General features: G+C 36.2%; 1 protein-coding gene and 2 non-coding genes across 3 annotated transcripts; 2 read left to right on the top strand and 1 right to left on the bottom strand.

Annotated features, from left to right (window-relative positions):
* Positions 1–194: 194 nt before the first annotated feature.
* LOC111611260 lies at positions 195–357 on the top strand. Its single transcript, XR_002753963.1, has one exon. It is a non-coding gene; the product is annotated as a U1 spliceosomal RNA (small nuclear RNA).
* Positions 358–946: 589 nt separating this feature from the next.
* Positions 947–1,109, top strand: LOC111611261. The gene has a single exon (XR_002753964.1). It is a non-coding gene; the product is annotated as a U1 spliceosomal RNA (small nuclear RNA).
* A 5,705-nt stretch (positions 1,110–6,814) lies between these two features.
* On the bottom strand, positions 6,815–18,143 carry LOC111611172 (gastrula zinc finger protein XlCGF57.1-like). The gene is made up of 2 exons (XM_023346935.1): positions 17,884–18,143; positions 6,815–8,678 (listed from the first exon to the last, which is right to left on the bottom strand). Exons 1-2 carry the CDS (start codon positions 18,050–18,052, stop codon positions 6,913–6,915), a joined length of 1,935 nt encoding a protein of 644 aa, XP_023202703.1. The 5' UTR covers positions 18,053–18,143; the 3' UTR covers positions 6,815–6,912.
* Positions 18,144–20,050: the final 1,907 nt, after the last annotated feature.

Genomic DNA, 20,050 nt, shown 5'->3' with positions numbered 1-20,050 from the left:
ATTTTAACACTTCTGAGTTTTTCTAAGTTTTTCATTTTGAGTTATTTAAAATATATTTATTATTTCTCTGAGTTTCTGATTGTTTTTAGTTAAATGTTAAATCCTAAAGTGACTCAGGGTTTATTTTAATTTCCCACCGTGAGTCAGAACCGGATGTGTGAAGTTGCTAATCGTCAGTAGGAGGAATGAACAGCATACTTACCTGGCAGGAGCGACTCCATGATCCTGTAGGTGGATCGTTCAGGGTGAGGATCAGCCATTGCACTGCGGCGATCTGACCTCTGTGAATTCTCCACATGGGAGAATCTCAACTGCACAATTTATGGTAGTGGGGGACTGCGTTCGCGCTCTCCCCTGGTAATAATGTTAAATGATAAATATTTATTTTACTATCATCTGTTAATTTCGTAATTACCAAAACGTATCTTCTAAGTATTTTCTGTCAATCACTCTGGTGCCCACTGAGATCAAACAAAATGTATCTTTTGTCATTCAGTTTGTTTATTCCGTTAAATGTCATTCCTCGCTCTGACCAGCAGGTGGCAGCAGCAGAGCGGCCATTAACGCCGTTATTGATACAAAATAAACATTTGTTTTGGTTTCCTTTACATTTTAGATATATTAATATAAATTATTAGTTGTTGTAGATGTAATCAGCTCTGAATATACTTAGGTTGCTTAGGTTAATTTGAGGGACGAAATACATTTTAAATGCTAAAATTAAAACGCTTCAGCACTCTCTCGCAATGCATTTTGGGAGCTTTAAACCGCCCATATTCTGGTTTATTTTGATTTCTATTACATATTTGTTATTATTTCTATGAGTTACTGAATGTGTTTTGTTAAATGTTAAATCCTAAAGTGAATCAGGGAATATTTTCTTTCCCACCGTGAGTCAGAACCGGATGTGTGAAGTTGTTAATCGTCAGTCGGAGGAATGAACAGCATACTTACCTGGCAGAAGCGACTCCATGATCCTGTAGGTGGATCGCTCAGGGTGAGGATCAGCCATTGCACTGCGGCGATCTGACTTCTGTGAATTCTCCACATGGGAGAATCTCAACTGCACAATTTATGGTAGTGGGGGACTGCGTTCGCGCTCTCCCCTGGTAATAATGTCAAATGATAAATTATGTGATACCGTCTGAATCAATTTATGCATGATACTAAAAACCGAAGAAATTGCTTTCGGTGTACTTCTAAATTTGCTCCATAGTCGCATCTTCTCGGGCCTGCTTCTGCCTCTAGTGGCGTGGGGTGAGAATACAACTAATCTAATTACATTACTAAATAAGAATACCATAAAGTATTTATTATTTCATTTTCTTAAGAATGTATGGCTAATTACATGACATAAACAATACTTTTATACATTATAAATAATGTCTATATATCTCCATCAGTTATAGGAAGAACAAAAGAAATAAGGAGAGATGAAAAACAACATAATCAACTATAATAAAAATACAATTTGCAATGTATACGTAAGAAATTTAATTGAGTAAAAGTCAATAACAAACAAATTAATTCGGTTCACGGCAGAATAACAACCCAAGTTGTTACAACCAGGGTTGTTAAGCAGATATAAGCAAAAATTCACATTTTATACATGTTTATTATATGTGGTTATGTTTATTCAGTTAAATTGTTAACTACGAAAAAACATAACTCACCTCCAAATCATAGTGCAGCAAATAGAGCGGTTGCTCCCGCCATCTTTTATCAAACGCCTTTTCTATTTGTTACATTTTATCTCTTAAAATGAGCCACAAACTATCACTGCTGCTTCTACATCATCATCCATGTTTGATTATTCTAAATTCATGTTTGGTATGTTGGGGGTTTTACTGGATTTTCTTCTGGAACCGGTTAGTGTGGTGTGTTGCTCCTGCCGTGTGGCTGGACACACGAACCGACCGAACCTGTTGGACTTTTATCGGCTCTGTGGTCACAGAGGTTTGGAAAATCGGCCGACAATCCTAAAATCGTGCCGTGTGAACCAGACCTAAAGCTCTACTCCTCTCCTCGTCTTGGCCGCTGCCCTAACGGTTTCTGTCTCTGGTCGCTATGGTAACGTTTACATATCCCTTCAAAATATACCACAAAAACAAACATTTTACTTTCGTGAAAATTTTAACTCACAATAACGACTAATGGAGCCCTGAGCTCGTTTCTCTGCAGCCAGACGGTCCATCTGGGAGAGATGAGAGACAATAACACCGGAAGTGTTGCTGATGCTCAGGGTTCTTGGTCTCTAGTGGCGAAGCAGCTTGAAGCTTCATTGCCTCATTAACATCCGGTCACCATATCATGCAGAGCTTGGACTGTGGGAATCACCTGCCGGGATAAATCCATCCTCCTGTCTCTTCTCTGGGCCTTTTCCCTTCATAAAGAAACTTTCCAAAAACATCTGATCTGTTTCTGACTCATTTTGCGGTTTGTGGCTCAATGTTGGCACGCAAGACGCAACCGAGAGAATCAGGTTAAAGGATTTTCAAAATAAAAGGTCCTCCAGACCCAAATAATACATAAAACAGAAATATTTCATTATTATTGGTCCACGGACTGGTACCGGTCCGCGGCCCGGGGGTTGGGGACCACTGGACTAGACAGTTAAGCGTGATATAAAATGTTCTAAATAATTTGCCTCTGTTTTCTACGGAGCCCTCTAGGGGACATGGGGAAAAATTTCTTTTGCGTTCCCTCGCAATACTGTACTGATCAGTTATGCGGCATATTTGAATACTGTTAGCCTTTCTTACGGAGGCCGCTGTACTACCTGCTTTAATATAAGGTTATGTGAGGTTTTTCCATAAATGTTAATATCTTGTTGTTTTATCTGAAGTTTTATATCTTTTTCTTTAGGATAGAAAGGCACCAAACACCTATGATACAGTACTTTGAATAATGACTCATAGACTGATGTTTTAAAACCTTGTATTTCTGTTTAGGGGTTAACAAGTACAGTTATTATATCGGCACATAAGGTTATAGTTTGTAGGTTCAGATTCATTTTTAAAGTTAAACAGTGTGAGGCCACATGTGGTTTAGAGTATTGTATTTAACTGGAACATTTTGAATATAATTGAAAAAACCGTCTTACAACAGAAACTTTTGGATAACTGACTTCAAACCCACATTTCTGACATAAAATGTGTTTATTTGTTGGTCTGATTCCATGTTATTGAACATGACTGTTTAAACATACTCCAGCATATGAAATCCACTGAAATGAACTCAGAAGCACAAATTGTAGAAAAATAGCTGAGTCACTGATTTCTCATCTGTTGCAGCTGAAACAATGTAGGTGTAGTATCAGGTTCTTGTCAGTAGGTGGCAGCATGAAGGTGCTTCTGTGTCACATTTGTGATTTAAAATGTTTTTATTAAACGTTGGAAGTTTAATATAAACATTTTATATAAAAACTTTAGTAAATGTGTTAAAAAACATAAAACTTAATAATTAACTGAAAGAGCTTGAAAACATTAGTCTGTGTGTAATTATTTTATGTACTGCGTTTCACTCAGGTGAACTGAGGTACTGAACGAATAGTAATGGAAAAACTTAAATGAATAAGAAAGTTTACTCTAATGAGCTATCGCTCTTCGTTACCAAGGAGACATAAGTAATTTTCACTCAATCAGCATTTTATTAGTTATTGCAACAACATCATCAGTGTTTTTTCCAGACTGATCTAGTCTCACTAAACATTCCCTCCCTACGTATACTTGGTCTTGAATTATCAAGCAAGCAGTATGCAAGCGTTATGTTTTACCACCATACAATAAGAGTCACAACCCCAGTTTACACATATAACTAAAAGAAACTATTTTCTAAATTTCCACTAACAATAAACCTATCAATAAAGTTTGTAATTTTTTTTACAAAGAGGAGAAGCACAGCAGAAAATTCAAAGTGGAACCAAAAATCATTTCCTGTTTCTTCAGTACAGTCACAGTAAAACACACAAACTATAAAAACAGAGCACGCGGGACAGACAATTAATGTGGAGACAATCTCACTTAAAAATAAACATTTAAATGAAAAGCTAAAACTACCAGAATAAGATTATTTCTTCAAAGTATTTCAGCTAAATCCATTTGAAATGTTTTTTTAACAAAGCTGCTACATTTACAAAATGTCACCCAGCAATAATTACTGCGCTTTCAAACAGCAAGTTACTGAGAATGTTGATACTTCAGGTTCAAATTATGCCATCATGTGCTCTGTGCTCTCTCATATGAACAGTTAAATTGCTAATCTGAGACAAACTTTTTCCACACGTCACACAAGAGAAAGGTTTCTCACCTGGGTGAGTTTTCATATGAAAAAGTAAATTAGGTTTAGACCGGAAAGGTCTTCCACAAATCACACAAGAAAAAGTCTTCTCAGCTGCGTGAGCTTCAACGTGTTGAGAAAGATAAGATTTTTGAGAGAAACTTTTTCCACAGATCTCACATAAAAAAGGCTTCTCACCCGTGTGAATCCTCATGTGACTATTTAAAGAGCCATAATTTAACATAGATCGAACCTAAACAATAGTAAAATATAAGACTAAACACAAAACATTAAACTAACCATAAACTAATAATTTCAGTTGGTTAGTAAAACTAATCATTTTAAGCGCAAACTTTAACCAGTACTTTCTTAAACTGGTGAAGTAGAGATGAAGGAGTCACGAAACACATACTGTAATTTTGATATTATTTAATGAATAGGATATTCTTTATTATTGGCTATTGTCGAGGTCAGAGTTCATCATTCTAAGTATTTATTTATTCATTGTTACTTATTTATTTCCGGCGGGAACTGATTTGATATTTCTGAGTCTTTTACTTTGAGTTCAGGGTCACCCCAAAAAATTACCTACATTGTTTCTCGCTGTTTTGAACTCTACTGAGTGAAATTTAAAGGTGTTTCGTACCTATCCGGTGTAAGATGATCCTCGGTATCCGGGTAAAATCCATCAGTCTGCGCTGATCCTCCATCTCTTCCTCCATCTTAACGTTGATTTCTTTCCACTCTGTGAATGTTTCTTCAGCAGGAGTTACCTGCTCGTTGATAAACTCTCTCTGAGGCGGAACTGAAGACATTTTCACTGAAAACACGGAAATATTTACCGAAAACACCAAACCTATTTTAAAACTACCTTCTAAGAGGAGCTAATGCTACCTCGTGAGCTCCGTAACTTCCCGTGTGTTTCACTTTGGCTGCACTGAAGAAACTGTAAATGATTTTTAGTTCCCACTTGACTTTTCCCCTTTGAGCCTCCTCTCAACATAAAGTTATATTAAATATCTCACAACATTGATAAAAGGTTTATATATTTAAGTGAATGAAACACAGTATTAAAGTAATTACACAAACACACGGATGTTTCCAAGCCTTTTATTTCTGTTAATTATGAGGATTTTCTACAGCGAATTGAACAGCCTTTACTTTTAGAATATTACATCATTCTGACTAATGAAAAAATTACTTCAGAAATGTGAGTTTGGAGTCAGTTATCAAAAGGTATTTATTCTTACAAAAGAACCATATTGGAACATCTAATGAATTTTTTTGAGTCTGATCTGTTTAGTTTGTAAAACAGTCTAATGTTATATCAGGTTGTAGTTTTGTAGGTTGTGATTCAGTTTTAAAGTTAAACACTGAATGACTACATATATTTTAGAGGAACACAGTGAAATGTTGTTTTGACTTGAAAATACTAACAATAACAGAATCTTGTGAAAAAAGGTTCATGTTTCCATAGAAAGAAGTGAAAACATGAAAGGTCACTGAGGAGACAAGATGTAAGAAGACAGATAACTTTAATTAAAGACACAAAGACAATTAGTCATTATTTTTGCTTGTATCATCATACATGTACCTGAGCAAAAAAATGTTATTAATCATTCATTTAAAAACATACACAGAAAATATGTTAGAAATATAAAATAACAGAGGAAAACACTGTGAAGCCTCCCAAAGGAACAAAATGTGTTTAACTGAAGCTCCTCCCTGCTAAGAAACAAAAGTCACTTTGCAGCTGTATAAAATACCAATATACTGTTATGAACCTGGTTGTGTAGAGCATGTACAAACACATTTTCACAGCAGAATTTTAACAATGACTTCTGTGAAACAAATATTTTGGAAAATAAAAATCTCTCTGCTGTTAGCTCTCAATCAAAATCTGACCTGATCTCAATAATATTTGAGTTTTTTTCCTTTCAAACAAACATCACAGCGTTCTATTTCTGGGCTTCAGACATGTGACTCGGATGCTGCAAGACATTCTGATGGGGGTCAGGATGTCTTGACCCCCATCAAGGGTGGTCAAGACAAGGTAGCCATAGACATCAGGATGTCTATGGCTACCTTGGGGTTATATTTAATTTATTCAATTTATTCAGCTTTTTTTTTAAATGGAAGTCCCACTGAACAAACCTATTTTCTGTCCAGGACTCAACACTAAGTTAGCTGCTAACAACATTAGCACTCTGGGGACAACCAAGCTAGGGGGTAAAAATAATACATCTTACCATACATATGAACAGGGCCGTGCAGAGACCTTTGAAGGGGCAGGGGTTCAAAGTTAAAAAGGGGCACATTGAACATGATCTTAAAACACTGTACAGCAACATAACAACAACCCATAATACCTACATTTCTAAGTTACATCTAGTAACGCAGCTATGGAAGACATGTAAAAGAATTGTCTTTTTGCCCTCCAGCGTTGTATGCATGCGCAAAATGTCTGTAAGTAAACAATAACATGCATGGTGTCTGTATTTATACATCATAAGGCAGTGGCTCACCAGCCTCACCACACATCACCGTTTCCCACCCACATGAATCTTCATGTGTTTAAGTAATTGTCTTTTCATCCTGAAACTTTTTCCACAGGTCCCACATGAGAAAAGCTTCTCATGTGTGTGACTTCTCATGATTATTTAATTTATCTTTTCGAGAAAAACCTTTCCCACAGGTCCCACATGAGAAAGGCTTCTCACCTGTGTGACTTCTCATGTGATGAATTAAAGACCGTTTTTCACTGTAACTTTTTCCACAGGTTCCACAAGAGAAAGGCTTCTCACCTGTGTGAATACTCATGTGATGAATTAAAGACCGTTTTTCACTGTAACTTTTTCCACAGGTTCCACAAGAGAAAGGCTTCTCACCTGTGTGAATTCTCATATGATTATTTAAAGTTGTTTTCAAGGTGAAACTTTTCCCACAAGTACCACAAGAGAAAGGCTTCTCACCTGTGTGAATTCTCATATGAACATTTAAAGTGTATTTATGGGTGAAACATTTTCCACATGTCCCACAAGAGAAGGGCTTCTCACTTGTGTGAATTTTCATATGATTATTTAATTTATCTTTTCGAGAGAAACTTTTTCCACAGGTTCCACAGGAGAAAGACTTCTCTTCTGTGTGATTTGTCATATGAACATTTAAACTGCCCTTATTGGTGAAACTTTTTCCACAAGCCCCACAAGAGAAAGGCTTCTCACCAGTGTGAATTTTCACATGAACATTTAAATGACCTCTTTTAGAGAAACCTTTTCCACAGGTTCCACAAGAGAAAGGCTTCTCACCTGTGTGAATTCTCATATGAACATTTAAACTGCCCTTATGGGTGAAACTTTTTCCACAAGCCCCACAAGAAAAAGGCTTCTCACCAGTGTGAATTTTCACATGGACATTTAAATGACTTTTTATAGAGAAACCTTTTCCACAGGTTCCACAGGAGAAAGGCTTCTCACCTGTGTGAATTCTCATGTGCCGAGTTAACGTCCCTCTTTCACTGTAACGCTTTCCACAGGACCCACAGGAGAAAGGCTTCTCACCTCTGTGAATTCTCATGTGAACATCTAAATTGCCCTTTCGGGTGAAACTCTTTCCACAAGTCCCACAGGAGAAAGGCTTCTCACCTGTGTGAATTCTCATATGTACATTTAATTGGCCTTTATCGTTGAAACCTTTTCCACAGCTCCCACATGAGAAAGGCTTCTCACCAGTGTGAATTATCATGTGATTATTTAATTGAGCTTTTCGAGAGAAGCTTTTTCCACAGTTCCCACATGTGAAAGGCGTCTCACCTGTGTGAATTATCATGTGCTGAGTTAAATGTCCTTTTTGTGTGAAACGTTTTCCACAGATTGAACAAGTGAAAGGTTTTTCTCCTGTGTGAGTTTTCACGTGTACCATCAAGTTACGGTTTCCAGAAAATGTTTTATCACAAATTTTACAAGAATATAATTTTTGCTCTGCGTGAGCTTTCTTGTGCTTTTTTTGCTTTTCAGTGTCAGTTCTGCTTTTCTGCTCTTTGATTTTCTCAAATCTCTCCTTTTGTTTCTGTTCTTCCTTTCTCTCGTTTCCGGGGTCTTCAGAATTGCTTCCTTCCTGATCCTGGTTCTCATCCTCAGCAGAGCCATGAGAGATGAGTTGGTTCCTCTGTGGTTCTGTTTCATTGTGGATTCTTTGCACATTAAGAGGATTCACCAACATGTCATCAGTCTCCTGTTTCAGCACAAGATGCTCTTCATCCTGACTGATGCAGAGTTGCTTCTCTTCCTCTTTGGACTCTTGATGTTCTGGTTCTTCTTTATCTGAAGTGAACTTCCTCTCCTGGTTGCTGAATTCATTGAGAACCTCCTCCTCTTTACACACCCAGCACTGTGAGAGATCTGCACAGATACACAAAACAAAAGCTTTTAAATATGAGTAAAAGAAGGAAGTATTGATTTTAATCACTTAAAGCCTTTTCAAGTGATCCAAAGACTAAAATTACAAATGTATAATTATGAAAATGTACTTAACCACTTTAGTCTTTCTGACTGGAAGGGGTCAAGAAATCAGTCAAAACATACTATGGATCTCCAGGCGAGAAAGCAAGATGGCGATAATTAAACCTAGTGGCTCCAAGACAAAAATAGTTCAAACAGCAGCTTGATTTAGTCCTGTTATAGTTCCTTAGAGTCTTATACATAATTCTATGCTGAAAACATTTAATGCATAGAGCAGCTTGTTTTCTAATGCACATTAAAAAAGAAACTGAGCACTTTAAACCCTGTTGATGGTTTTGGTTTCATGTCTTCATTCCGATCCTCATTTGCATAAACATCTGTTCTTTATTATTGTAGCAACAAAAATTAAAGTTGTAAGCAACCTCGATTGGCCCATTTGCCTCAACAACGCTCTGGCGTATGTTGCAATGACAAACCCATCGGCGCTTTGCATTCCAATCAATTCTGCAAATCGCCACCAAGCAGAACATTGAGAAAGACTCTGTATTATGTTCAGTCAGGCTCAGTTCAGCTCCAATGATAAAGTTTTGGCAGAAACCAAACCTTCTTGACAGAAGTTAAAGCCAATTCCTGTTTGGTGGAATAGAAGTAATTACCATGAAGTAAAGTCAGGTTTCCAAAACAAGAGAGAAAGGGAGAAAAAAGCAAGTGTCGATTTTTCACACAGTTTTTTCCAAGAGAGGTGGGTAGACTGCAGGGTTTTCCCCAGAAAACATGCTAAGCCCGGTGGGAGGGGCGCCGAGGCGGTCCACCGTGTTTTTGTATTAAAAGATATTAATTAGACAGTAAAAATAAAAATATTACTGGGTAATTATATGTTAAGGGAAAACATTGCCAGTGAAAAAATATTTAAACCCACAACTAGTCTTAAAAACATCTAATCTCTTTTTTTTTTGTTTTTTTTTCCTTTTCTTTGGACGGAGACCCCGCTCTGCTGTCTTGTATTGTTTGGGCTGTCTTTGTTTATTGCTGGCAGATATGTGGAGATGCTCAGCCTGCTTTTCCTTTTTGAAGATGTCATATGTCGCACAACATTGATAGTGTTAGGGCAGATATAGGTGTAACACCAACATGTTTCATTACCTGGAATGTGAGAGGGATGAATGGGCCTAACAAGAGAGCAAAGATTTTTTCTCACTTAAAGAGACTGAATGCAGAAATAATATTTCTACAGGAAACTCATTTGAAAATAGCGGACCAAATCAGGCTTTAGAGGAATTGGATTGGACAGAGTTTTCACTCTAACTTTAATAACAAGGCACGAGGGGCGGCCATCCTGATCCACAAAAAAATATTATTTACACCATCTCGGGTCATCTCTGACCCCCAGGGACGATTTGTGATGGTAGCTGGGTCGCTGTTTAACTCTCCTGTAATTCTAGCCAGTATTTATGCCCCAAACTGGGATGATGTGGGCTTTATACATAAACTCACTTCTCTTTTCCCAGACTTAAATAGACATAGTCTTATTCTATCGGGGGACTTCAACACGGTCATGGACCCAACTATGGACCGCTCTAGCCCTAGAAACTTAACTCGCTCTAAAATGTCTCTTGCCCTCGGTGAGTTTGCTGATAAGGCAGGTTGGGTTGACCCATGGAGGTTCTTTAATCCTAACAAAAAAGAATTCTCCTATTTTTCACATGTTCACCACACATACAGTCGTATTGATTTTTTCTTCATTGACAAGACACTTCTCCCTTTTACAAAGAGAATTGAATACAATCCTATTGTTGAATCCGACCATGCGCCGGTCTCCCTGGATATTTTGTTCTCTCAAAATGTCACACAACCAAGAGTTTGGAGATTAGACACTTCTTTACTATCAGACAGGCATTTCTGTGAATTTATTGGTAAAGAAATAGATGAGTTTATATATTTTAACAGATCTGATTCCATATCCCCATCCATATTGTGGGAAACACTTAAAGTAGTTATAAGAGGGAAGATAATTTCTTATTCTATCTCACGGAGTAAGGAAAGAAAGCAAAAAGCAAACGATCTTTTAGTATCAATAAAACAAATTGACCAACAATATTCTACCACTCCAACATCTGAGTTATATAAAGAAAGGGTAACATTGATGACCCAATATGACCTATTGTCAACAGAAATAACTGAAAAACACCAACTTTGGTTAAAAGGACAATATTATGAACATGGGGATAAGGCAGGCCGTCTCTTGGCCTATCAGCTTAAATGTAAAACAGCGTCCCGTCTAATACCTCAGATACGTAATACTCCACAATCTTTCACTGTAGATCCAATAGAGATAAACAACACCTTTAAGGATTTTTATTCCAGACTATACACATCTTGTTCCCCGCAAGACAAATCCAAAATGATTAGCTTTTTAGATAATATTGATATACCACAAGTAGATACGCAAGCCAAAGACAGCCTTGAGGAAGCTATAAAGCTACAAGAGATTATTGATTCCATTCATAAAATGCAGAATGGCAAATCACCTGGACCTGACGGTTATACCGTTGAGTTTTATAAAAAATTTTCTCTTCAACTTGCTCCCCTGCTACTTGAAATGTTTAATCATTCCTTTAATCAGAACCATTCACCACAAACCCTAACAGAGGCTTCCATTTCACTTCTTTTAAAGCCAGGCAAAGACCCAAATGATTGCGGCTCATATCGACCTATATCTTTGCTCAATGTTGATGTCAAAGTTTTAGCAAAACTGCTAGCATCAAGGCTAGAGAAGGTTGTACCCAACATCGTCTCAACAGAACAAACTGGTTTTATAAAGGGTCGTCAGTCTTTTACAAATATTCGCAAACTTTTAAATATCATTTATTCCCCTGCATCTGGGGAGATTCCTGAAGTAGTTGCCTCTCTGGACGCGGAAAAAGCATTTGACCGAGTGGAATTTAATTATTTGTTTACTGTACTGGGAAAATTTGGTTTTGGTTTAAATTTTATAACCTGGATACGCTTGTTATATACATCACCCAAAGCATCTGTTCTTACAAATAAGATATCTTCCCATTTATTTTCTCTCTCAAGGGGCACACGCCAGGGTTGCCCTCTAAGCCCACTTTTATTTGCATTAGCTATTGAGCCTTTATCAATAAAATTAAGGACAACCCCTAATTTCTTCGGTATTCGTAGGTTTGATACTGAATATAAAATTTCTTTATATGCCGATGATTTACTTTTGTATATTTCTGACCCAGTGTCATGTATTCCTACTATTGTCAATATTCTTAATGACTTTGGAAGTTTTTCAGGTTACAAATTAAACTTCTCTAAAAGTGAATGCTTTCCAATTAACTACCTAGCCCTTCAGCTACCAGACAATGCGCTCCCCTTTCATATATCAAAGTCCGGATTTAAATATTTAGGCATATACATCACCCGTACGTTCTCTGATCTTTATGGAAAGAATTTCAAACCTCTCTTGCTTAAATTGGAGGCTGATTTTCAGAGATGGTCCGGTCTCTACTTATCTCTTCCGGGCAGAATTAACAGTATAAAAATGAATGTATTACCCCTCTTTTGTATTTGTTTCAGTGTCTCCCAATATTTCTGCCTAAGTCTTTTTTCCAGTCTTTAAATAAATTGTTCTCCTCTTTTCTCTGGGCAAATAAAAATGCTAGAGTTCGCAGAGAGTTTCTAGAAAGGCCCAGAGATAAAGGCGGTCTGGCTTTACCTAATATGAGAAACTATTACTGGGCATCTAATATCCAAAAAATTATATATTGGTATCAAAGCCCGCAGCTGGATTGGTGTAGGATTGAAGCAAACTCCTGCACCTCTTCCTCTCTTTCTGCTTTGGTTACTACTGGATTACCACTTTCACCCTTTAAATTCACCCATAATCCTGTAGTATCCTCCTCTCTTAGGATATGGATACAATTCAGACAACACTTTAATTTAAAAGAATTTTCTTTATATAGTCCTATTTGTAATAATCACCTTTTCCCGGCTGCCAGGATGGATCACACCTTCGCTTTATGGAGGAGGAATGGTTTGAAAACTTGTGACCATTTTTATATAGACGGTGTTTTTGCCAACTTCACTGACCTCTCGGCCAAATTTCAATTACAAAAAACTGATCTTTTTAGATATTTCCAGGTCCGTCATTTTATTCAAAGTCAAAGTCCAGTATTTCCTGCCTCTCCAGCAGACTCGGGGCTTGAGAGGATTTTGCGTAACCCTTTGTATCTCAGGAGGCACATAGCAAACATCTCAAATATAATAACATCTCTTCAGGAAACAACACTAGATGAGCTTAGAATTGCATGGTCTGAAGAACTTGGTTCTGTTATTTCTGAACATTTCTGGGAACGTGCTCTGGAAAGAATCAATGGAACATCGTCCTGTGCACGGCTTAGCCTTATACAGTTAAAAATCCTCCATAGAACTTACTATACCAAATCTAAACTCTCAAGAATTTATAAGGACATTGATGACAGATGTGAGCGGTGCCATTCTGCCCCAGCAAATATGACGCATATGTTTTGGAATTGCCAGAAATTAACCGAATTTTGGTCATCCATCTGTAAAACATTGAATGAAGCGTTTAATACCAAAATCAAACCGTTTGCAGGATTGGCCATCTTTGGAGTATTGCTTGAGGAGCACATGCTATCTACTGATCAAATGAATGCGTTCGCCTTTGCCTCCTTAGTAGCCCGTAGACTTATAGTCTTACTCTGGAAATCCTCTGAACCACCTAAAGTCTCGGTTTGGCTCACTGATTTAATGTCTCTCTTGAAATTAGAAAAAATTAAATACTTTATTAGAGGCTCAACAAGACAATTTCACAGGGTGTGGGACCCTATGATGGAATACTTTAAAAATCTTAAAAATATAGAATCACCTCCATAAGCCTATAGAGCCCTAAGATGTGTATGTATATGTTTGTATGTATCTATATATATGTATGTATGAATATATATATATATAATTGATGATGACAAATTGTTGTATTGTCGACACGTAATGCTCCCTGTCATTTTTTTTTTTTTTTTTCTTTCTTTCTCTTCTGTTGAATGTGGGTGGGTGGGTGGGGTCGGGTTGTTAAAAGATAAAGCAAATTTAACCCATGTTACCGTATTTTTATGTACCTTACATTGTACTTTTTTTTTGAATAAAAATATAAATAAAAAAAAAATAAAAAAAAAACAACTAATCAAAGAATACAAATAAAATTAATATCAATTATTTTCACTTCTGTTTAATACAAATTAAGTCAGCGGCTCCATAAGGTTCTTCAGGGGCCCATAAATGCTAATATTTTAACACAAACCACACATTCATAAATGTAACATTTGTTTATCCACATCATCAATGTTGCTGAATTTGATTGAATGGTTTCAGCATACATAAATTAATTTAAATTGTTTAACATTTAAATGTAAGATTTTAAGGAGCTGACAAGTTTACTTTCTAAAAGTTTAAAGAACAATATTCATAGTTAGATTGTTTTATTATCATAACAATCAGATGCTGTGAGTTTAATCTTTGAGTTTGAGCTCTATTTGTTCAAAAATACAAACAGAGCTTTGGAACGTGACGTCATTGCTCTAGGCGTAGGGATATGAGCGCCATCTTGTGAGGCCATATACATAACCGAGAAAACCACTGTCTCACAGATATTTTGAATTTTTGAATCTAAGTTACTTGAAATTATTTAGCAATGGTTCGAACTTGCCGCGTTATTGGATGTAATGTCCGATCACACGACCGAGACGGGAAAAAGATTTTAAAACAGACTTTAGTTTCACTGTTTTTCTGTCTGTAAACAACGCGAGTAGGCTAAACTATCGGAGCTAACGAAAAGGAGACAAATATCCCGGGTATCAGCGGTGAGACGTCCTGATGTTACCTTCTCCAACATCCCAAGATATCTACAAGTTTGCTCCAGACATCTCCATTCTGGTGAGTGTTTAAATTCACTTTTTTGGTGTTGTGTCATAATCGTTTTATGTACAATAGTCCGAGTTTTGTCAGTGGATATCGAGGTTATTCCATTATTGTGAAGTAAACTATTTTACTAGTGTTATAAAATTTACAGCATTAATACTGATATGTGTTCTGATTCGTCCTCTTCAAGGCAAACCGACGTATGAAATATATTAGCTCAATCCAGGCTGAATCTGGGTCACTGCGAGGTAAACGCCACAACATCGGACCGACATGCGCGTCAATTAATGAGGCAATACAGCAAGACCATGGTGGACCAACAAGTTAGAGAGAATTACTGTGTTTTCATGATTTACCCCAGAAGAGGTAAATCATAAAAACACAGTAGGGGAGGCTATAGAAGAGGAGCAAGTTGGAGAGGCTGAGGAGGAAACCCCAGGAGAAGAGCTCAGCAAGGCTGCAGACTCTGGAGAGGAACATGAACCATTTGTGTTGAATTATGTGTTCAGTTGGAAGTGTCTGTTTTCTATCATTTAATCATTTAATGTGGTAAAACATTCATGAAACGTTTGATTCAAGCACTTCAAGTTGCAGGTAAACAGGTGATGAAATGAATCACATTTTAAGTATAAATTTGATATTTAAAATATTTCAGGTAATAAATGTACATGTAATGGAAGATTATATTTTTAAATAAACATTTTATGTGATTAAAGTAAACAATTATATAATAAGATATTTTGCAGTAAACATTTAATATAAGCAATCAAACCAGATGAAAGAGCATTAAATCTTTAAATATTTAATGTGTAATTAAACAGTTCAGAGTAAAATGTAAAGGTGACAAGTAAATGTTATGAAATAGAAAAAACTTTAAGTAAATATTTGTTGTATTTAACATATTTCAGGTAAGAAGTGAACATGTAATGAAATAGATCCTGACCTAGAATTTTATGTAATTGAACATTACAGGTAACAAATACATTTTATGAAATTTTTTAAAAATATAAAATTAGTTAAAAAATAAAAAATCTGGGTGTAATAATGTAATAAAGATGGGTGTGCTTCATCTATACAGCCTAGTAGAACAATTTCACACTGATTTTGAGTTATTGAAGAAAACATCATTCAATATTAAAATAATTTAAAATACTGAATATGACTTAAATTTTAATAGAGGATAGTGTGCCTCCTGTAATAGTATGAATTACCACTTTTTACTATCAGTTGGTCACAAGGCGTTTATTTACAGGAGTGTTTGGTTCAGAAATGGACGGTCCCTATGTGAACCTCTGAGCGTTGAGGAGGGAGCGGTAGAGAACAGCTGGCCGGAATCAGCGTTCATAAATCGGATCAACCTTGAGCTAAACGCCCCTAACTCCGCGGAGCGCGGATATCCAATATCCAACTTGAAAACAACTTCACTGCGGTCGGTAACACAATGAAGACGCTGGAATAAAGTTTGTTTTGGTCTGTCGCCTTACAAGATGGCGCCAAGCGACGTAAACGTCACACGCAGTGACGTCAGTTCCAAAGCTCTATTAGAAAACTGCAATTATAGCAGATTGTTTTTAGGTTGGCCAATTAAACTACTCCCCCTCTCCCAGATTAAATCTAACACAGAAGCTGTTAGAGATGCTGATGTTTTAAGCAGCAAGAGGTGCCCTAAGTCAGATTCTGCTCCAGGCCTCGTACAGCCTTGGACCGGCCCTGCATGAGGAGTTGAATCCGCTGCACTGCGCAGAAATGCGCAACAAACGGGAGATTTAATTAAAGGCTGCTAATGTGGCTCTGGTATCTCTGCCATTTGTGTCTGTTGAGTTTTTAGTATGCATCACAGAAATTGTTCTGGCTGCTCAAGTTTGTGGGACGAGTTTTTCGGATCTTCCTGCGGCCGCGCACATTAACTCTGGCTGACTAAGCACAAAGCATTTGATACGGTTTGATGCATTAAGTAACTGGAAAAATTATACTAAAAATAATAAAATAATTAGGGTTGTTGTAAACAAATATTTTAGTAATTGAGTAATCTATTGATTATTCTTATGATTAATAGAGTAATCGGATTAAAAAAATGATCAAATAAAATATAGGTAAATCTGGCATAACACCAGTGTTACTATCATATATTAATATCAGTCCAATGTTTCATTTTTGAGCTTCGCTAACAGTTACGTTTTTTTAGTTTAGAAAATTAACCTGTAACAAGAATGTCTCACTTTCTAAGTTAACTTGAAGAAAAGTATTAATTAAGTAAGAATTATATTAGCTACTGTACTAACCTTCATTATGCTGCACTACAAGCATATTATCTCCTGGACATGAAATATCATGTTTATGCAATATAATTATTACGTTCATACAATAGTTAATCATGTTCGTACAACTATCACCATGATAAGAATACTATTTTGTAGTAAATACATTTTTTGCACCATCAAGTTAAGAATACATAAACACGTCTCTTTAAATGTATATATCAGAAATTTTAAATTTACATTTGTGACTGTATCCAAAAAAGACCAGGGACATCCATCCATCCATCCATCCATCCATCCATTTTCTAACACCCTTGTCCCTAGTGGGGTTGGGAGGTGCTGGTGCGCGGGGTCACCCTGGACAGGTCGCCAGTCTGTCGCAGGGCGACACAGAGACAGTGCAATAATATTAGCCTGCATTATCTTTTCCTCTCAGGTTAGGGCGCTGCCTTGCTGCGCAAGCATTAGCTTTTTCCCTAAAATAAGCTTTTAGCCATTTTTCTTAATTATTATCCACGTTTAGGACACTGAATGTAGGAAGTCCATGTAAGACAACATTCTAATGATAGCCCACATGCTACTGGCAGCATTTAGGTTTACATTAGCATTTTGGCTCATTTTAGATTATACACTAATTTTAACAAACTGAATGGTGCAAGTCCATGTTAGTCAACATGCTTGTGACTCTCCACAGGCTATTGACTACTATTTAGCTAAGCTTAGCATTGATGCTAATTGTTAGCATTGAATAACATTGCTGGGTCCAAACTAACGAGCCCACTTTGGCAGGCCCCGGTTAAATTTCTTCAGGAATTTTCTACTTCTGCTTAATATTTACAATTTGAGCCGATTCCTTAAATATGTTTCCGAACACAACGATTATTTATCTGTCTAAAAACTCTCTTTAACCTGATAAATCAGTAAAACATGAAGGTGTTTCGTACCTATCCGGTGTAAGATGATCCTCGGTATCCGGGTAAAATCCATCAGTCTGCGCTGATCCTCCATCTCTTCCTCCATCTTAACGTTGATTTCTTTCCACTCTGTGAATGTTTCTCCAGCAGGAGTTACCTGCTCGTTGATAAACTCTCTCTGAGGCGGAACTGAAGACATTTTCACTGAAAACACCAAACCTGTTTTCAAACCGTCTTCTAACAAAAGAAAAGCCAAGGCTGTCCCGCGTGCTCTGTTTTTATAGTTTGTGTGTTTCACTCTAGCTGTACTGAAGAAACAGGAAATGATTTGTGGTTCCGCTTTAAATTTTCTTCTTCTTCTTCTTCTTCTTGAGTTTATTGGCGGTTGGCAACAAACTTTACCGCCACATACTGGTATGGAGTGTGGTTCAACGCTTTGAATTTTCTGCTGTGCTTCTTCTCTTTGTAAAAGAAATTACAAACTTTATTGATAGGTTTATTGTTAGTGGAAATTTAGAAAATAGTCTCTTTTAGTTATATGTGTAAACTGGGGTTGTGACTCTTATTGTATGGTGGAAAACATAACGCTTGCATACTGCTTGCTTGATAATTCAAGACCAAGTATACGTAGGGAGGGAATGTTTAGTGAGAATAGATCAGTCTGGAAAAAACACTGATGATGTTGTTGCAATAACTAATAAAATGCTGCTTGAGTGAAAATTACTTATGTCTCCTTGGTAACTAAGAGCGATAGCTCATTAGAGTAAACTTTCTTATTCATTTAAGTTTTTCCATTACTATTCGTTCAGTACCTCAGTTCACCTGAGTGAAACGCAGTTTATAAAATAATTACACACAGACTAATGTTTTCAAGCTCTTTCAGTTAATTATTAAGTTTTATGTTTTTAACACATTTACTAAAGTTTTTATATAAAATGTTTATATTAAACTTCCAACGTTTAATAAAAACTTTTTAAATCACAAATGTGACACAGAAGCACCTTCATGCTGCCACCTACTGACAAGAACATGATACTACAACTACATTGTTTCAGCTGCAACAGATGTAGAAATCAGTGACTCAGCTATTTTTCTACAATTTGTGCTTCTGAATTCATTTCAATGGATTTCATATGCTGGAGTATGTTTAAACAGTCATGTTCAATAACATGGAATCAGACCAGCAAATAAAAACATTTTATTTCAGAAATGTGGGTTTGAAGTCAGGTATCCAAAAGTTTCTGTTGTAAGATGGTTTTTTCAATTATATTTAAAATGTTCCAGTTAAATACAATACTCTAAACCACATGTGGCCTCATACTGTTTAACTTTAAAAATGAATCTGAACCTACAAACTACAACCTTATGTGCCGATATAATAACTGTACGTGTTTTGTTCTAATTCAGCAGATCTATTCATACTCAATAAATTAAAATATGAAAGGAAAATGTGGTATTGAGATCAAGGGTATCTTTGGTTACTCAATTTAAGCAGGTAATAAGCATTGTTCTCTTTAAGCCTACATTTATGAAGTAAAATGTTTTTATTAATTTAATGTCAAGTCTTCATTAGATGTAACCAGAAATTAATTAAAATAAACAGAAATACAAGGTTTTAAAACATCAGTCTATGAGTCATTATTCAATGTACTGTGTTGTAATAGGGTTAATAGAGAAAATAAAATAAATGAATATTTCAATTATATTTTAATTTACTAAGTAATACTGTATATTAAACGAGTTTAAAGCGGAACTTATGAATCGTTCACAGTTTCTTCAGTACAGCCACACTGAAACACGGGGAAGATTTCTGAATATTTTTGTTATTTAATAAATTAGCTTAAGAAAACGAAATTGTTAAAAAGCATATAAGTTTTATAATAATAATAATAATAATAATAATAATAATAATTATTATTATTATTATAAGAATAAGAATAATTATTCTTATTCTTCTTCTTATTATTATTTTATTAATTCGTGGGGGATAATATATATATAGCATCCCGATCCACACTCCTTTCCAGTAGATGGCGGTAATGCACATCAATAAGTTGTTTGCCAAACGCCATAAAAAAGAAGAAGAAAAAGAAGAAGAATAAGAAGGCGGGGAAGATAAAATCAGAGCTTTTCCTTTGTTAGACGGTGGCTTGAAGAGTTTGAGGTTTAGGTAAATATTTCCGTGTTTTCAGTGAAA

The sequence above is a fragment of the Xiphophorus maculatus genome, chromosome 14 (assembly GCF_002775205.1).
Source record: "Xiphophorus maculatus strain JP 163 A chromosome 14, X_maculatus-5.0-male, whole genome shotgun sequence".
Classification (NCBI taxonomy): domain Eukaryota; kingdom Metazoa; phylum Chordata; class Actinopteri; order Cyprinodontiformes; family Poeciliidae; genus Xiphophorus; species Xiphophorus maculatus.
The sequence above is the reverse complement of the archived record's forward strand: the minus strand, read 5'-3'. Positions and strand labels throughout refer to the sequence as shown.

Coding starts and splice junctions, on each gene's coding strand:
- LOC111611172 (XM_023346935.1), bottom strand. CDS start 18,052: ATGTCTTCAGTTCCGCCTCAGAGAGAGTTTATCAACGAGCAGGTAACT. Junction 8,679..17,883: donor GATCATCTTACACCGGATAG/GTACGAAACACC, acceptor GTATCTGTGCAG/ATCTCTCACAGTGCTGGGTG.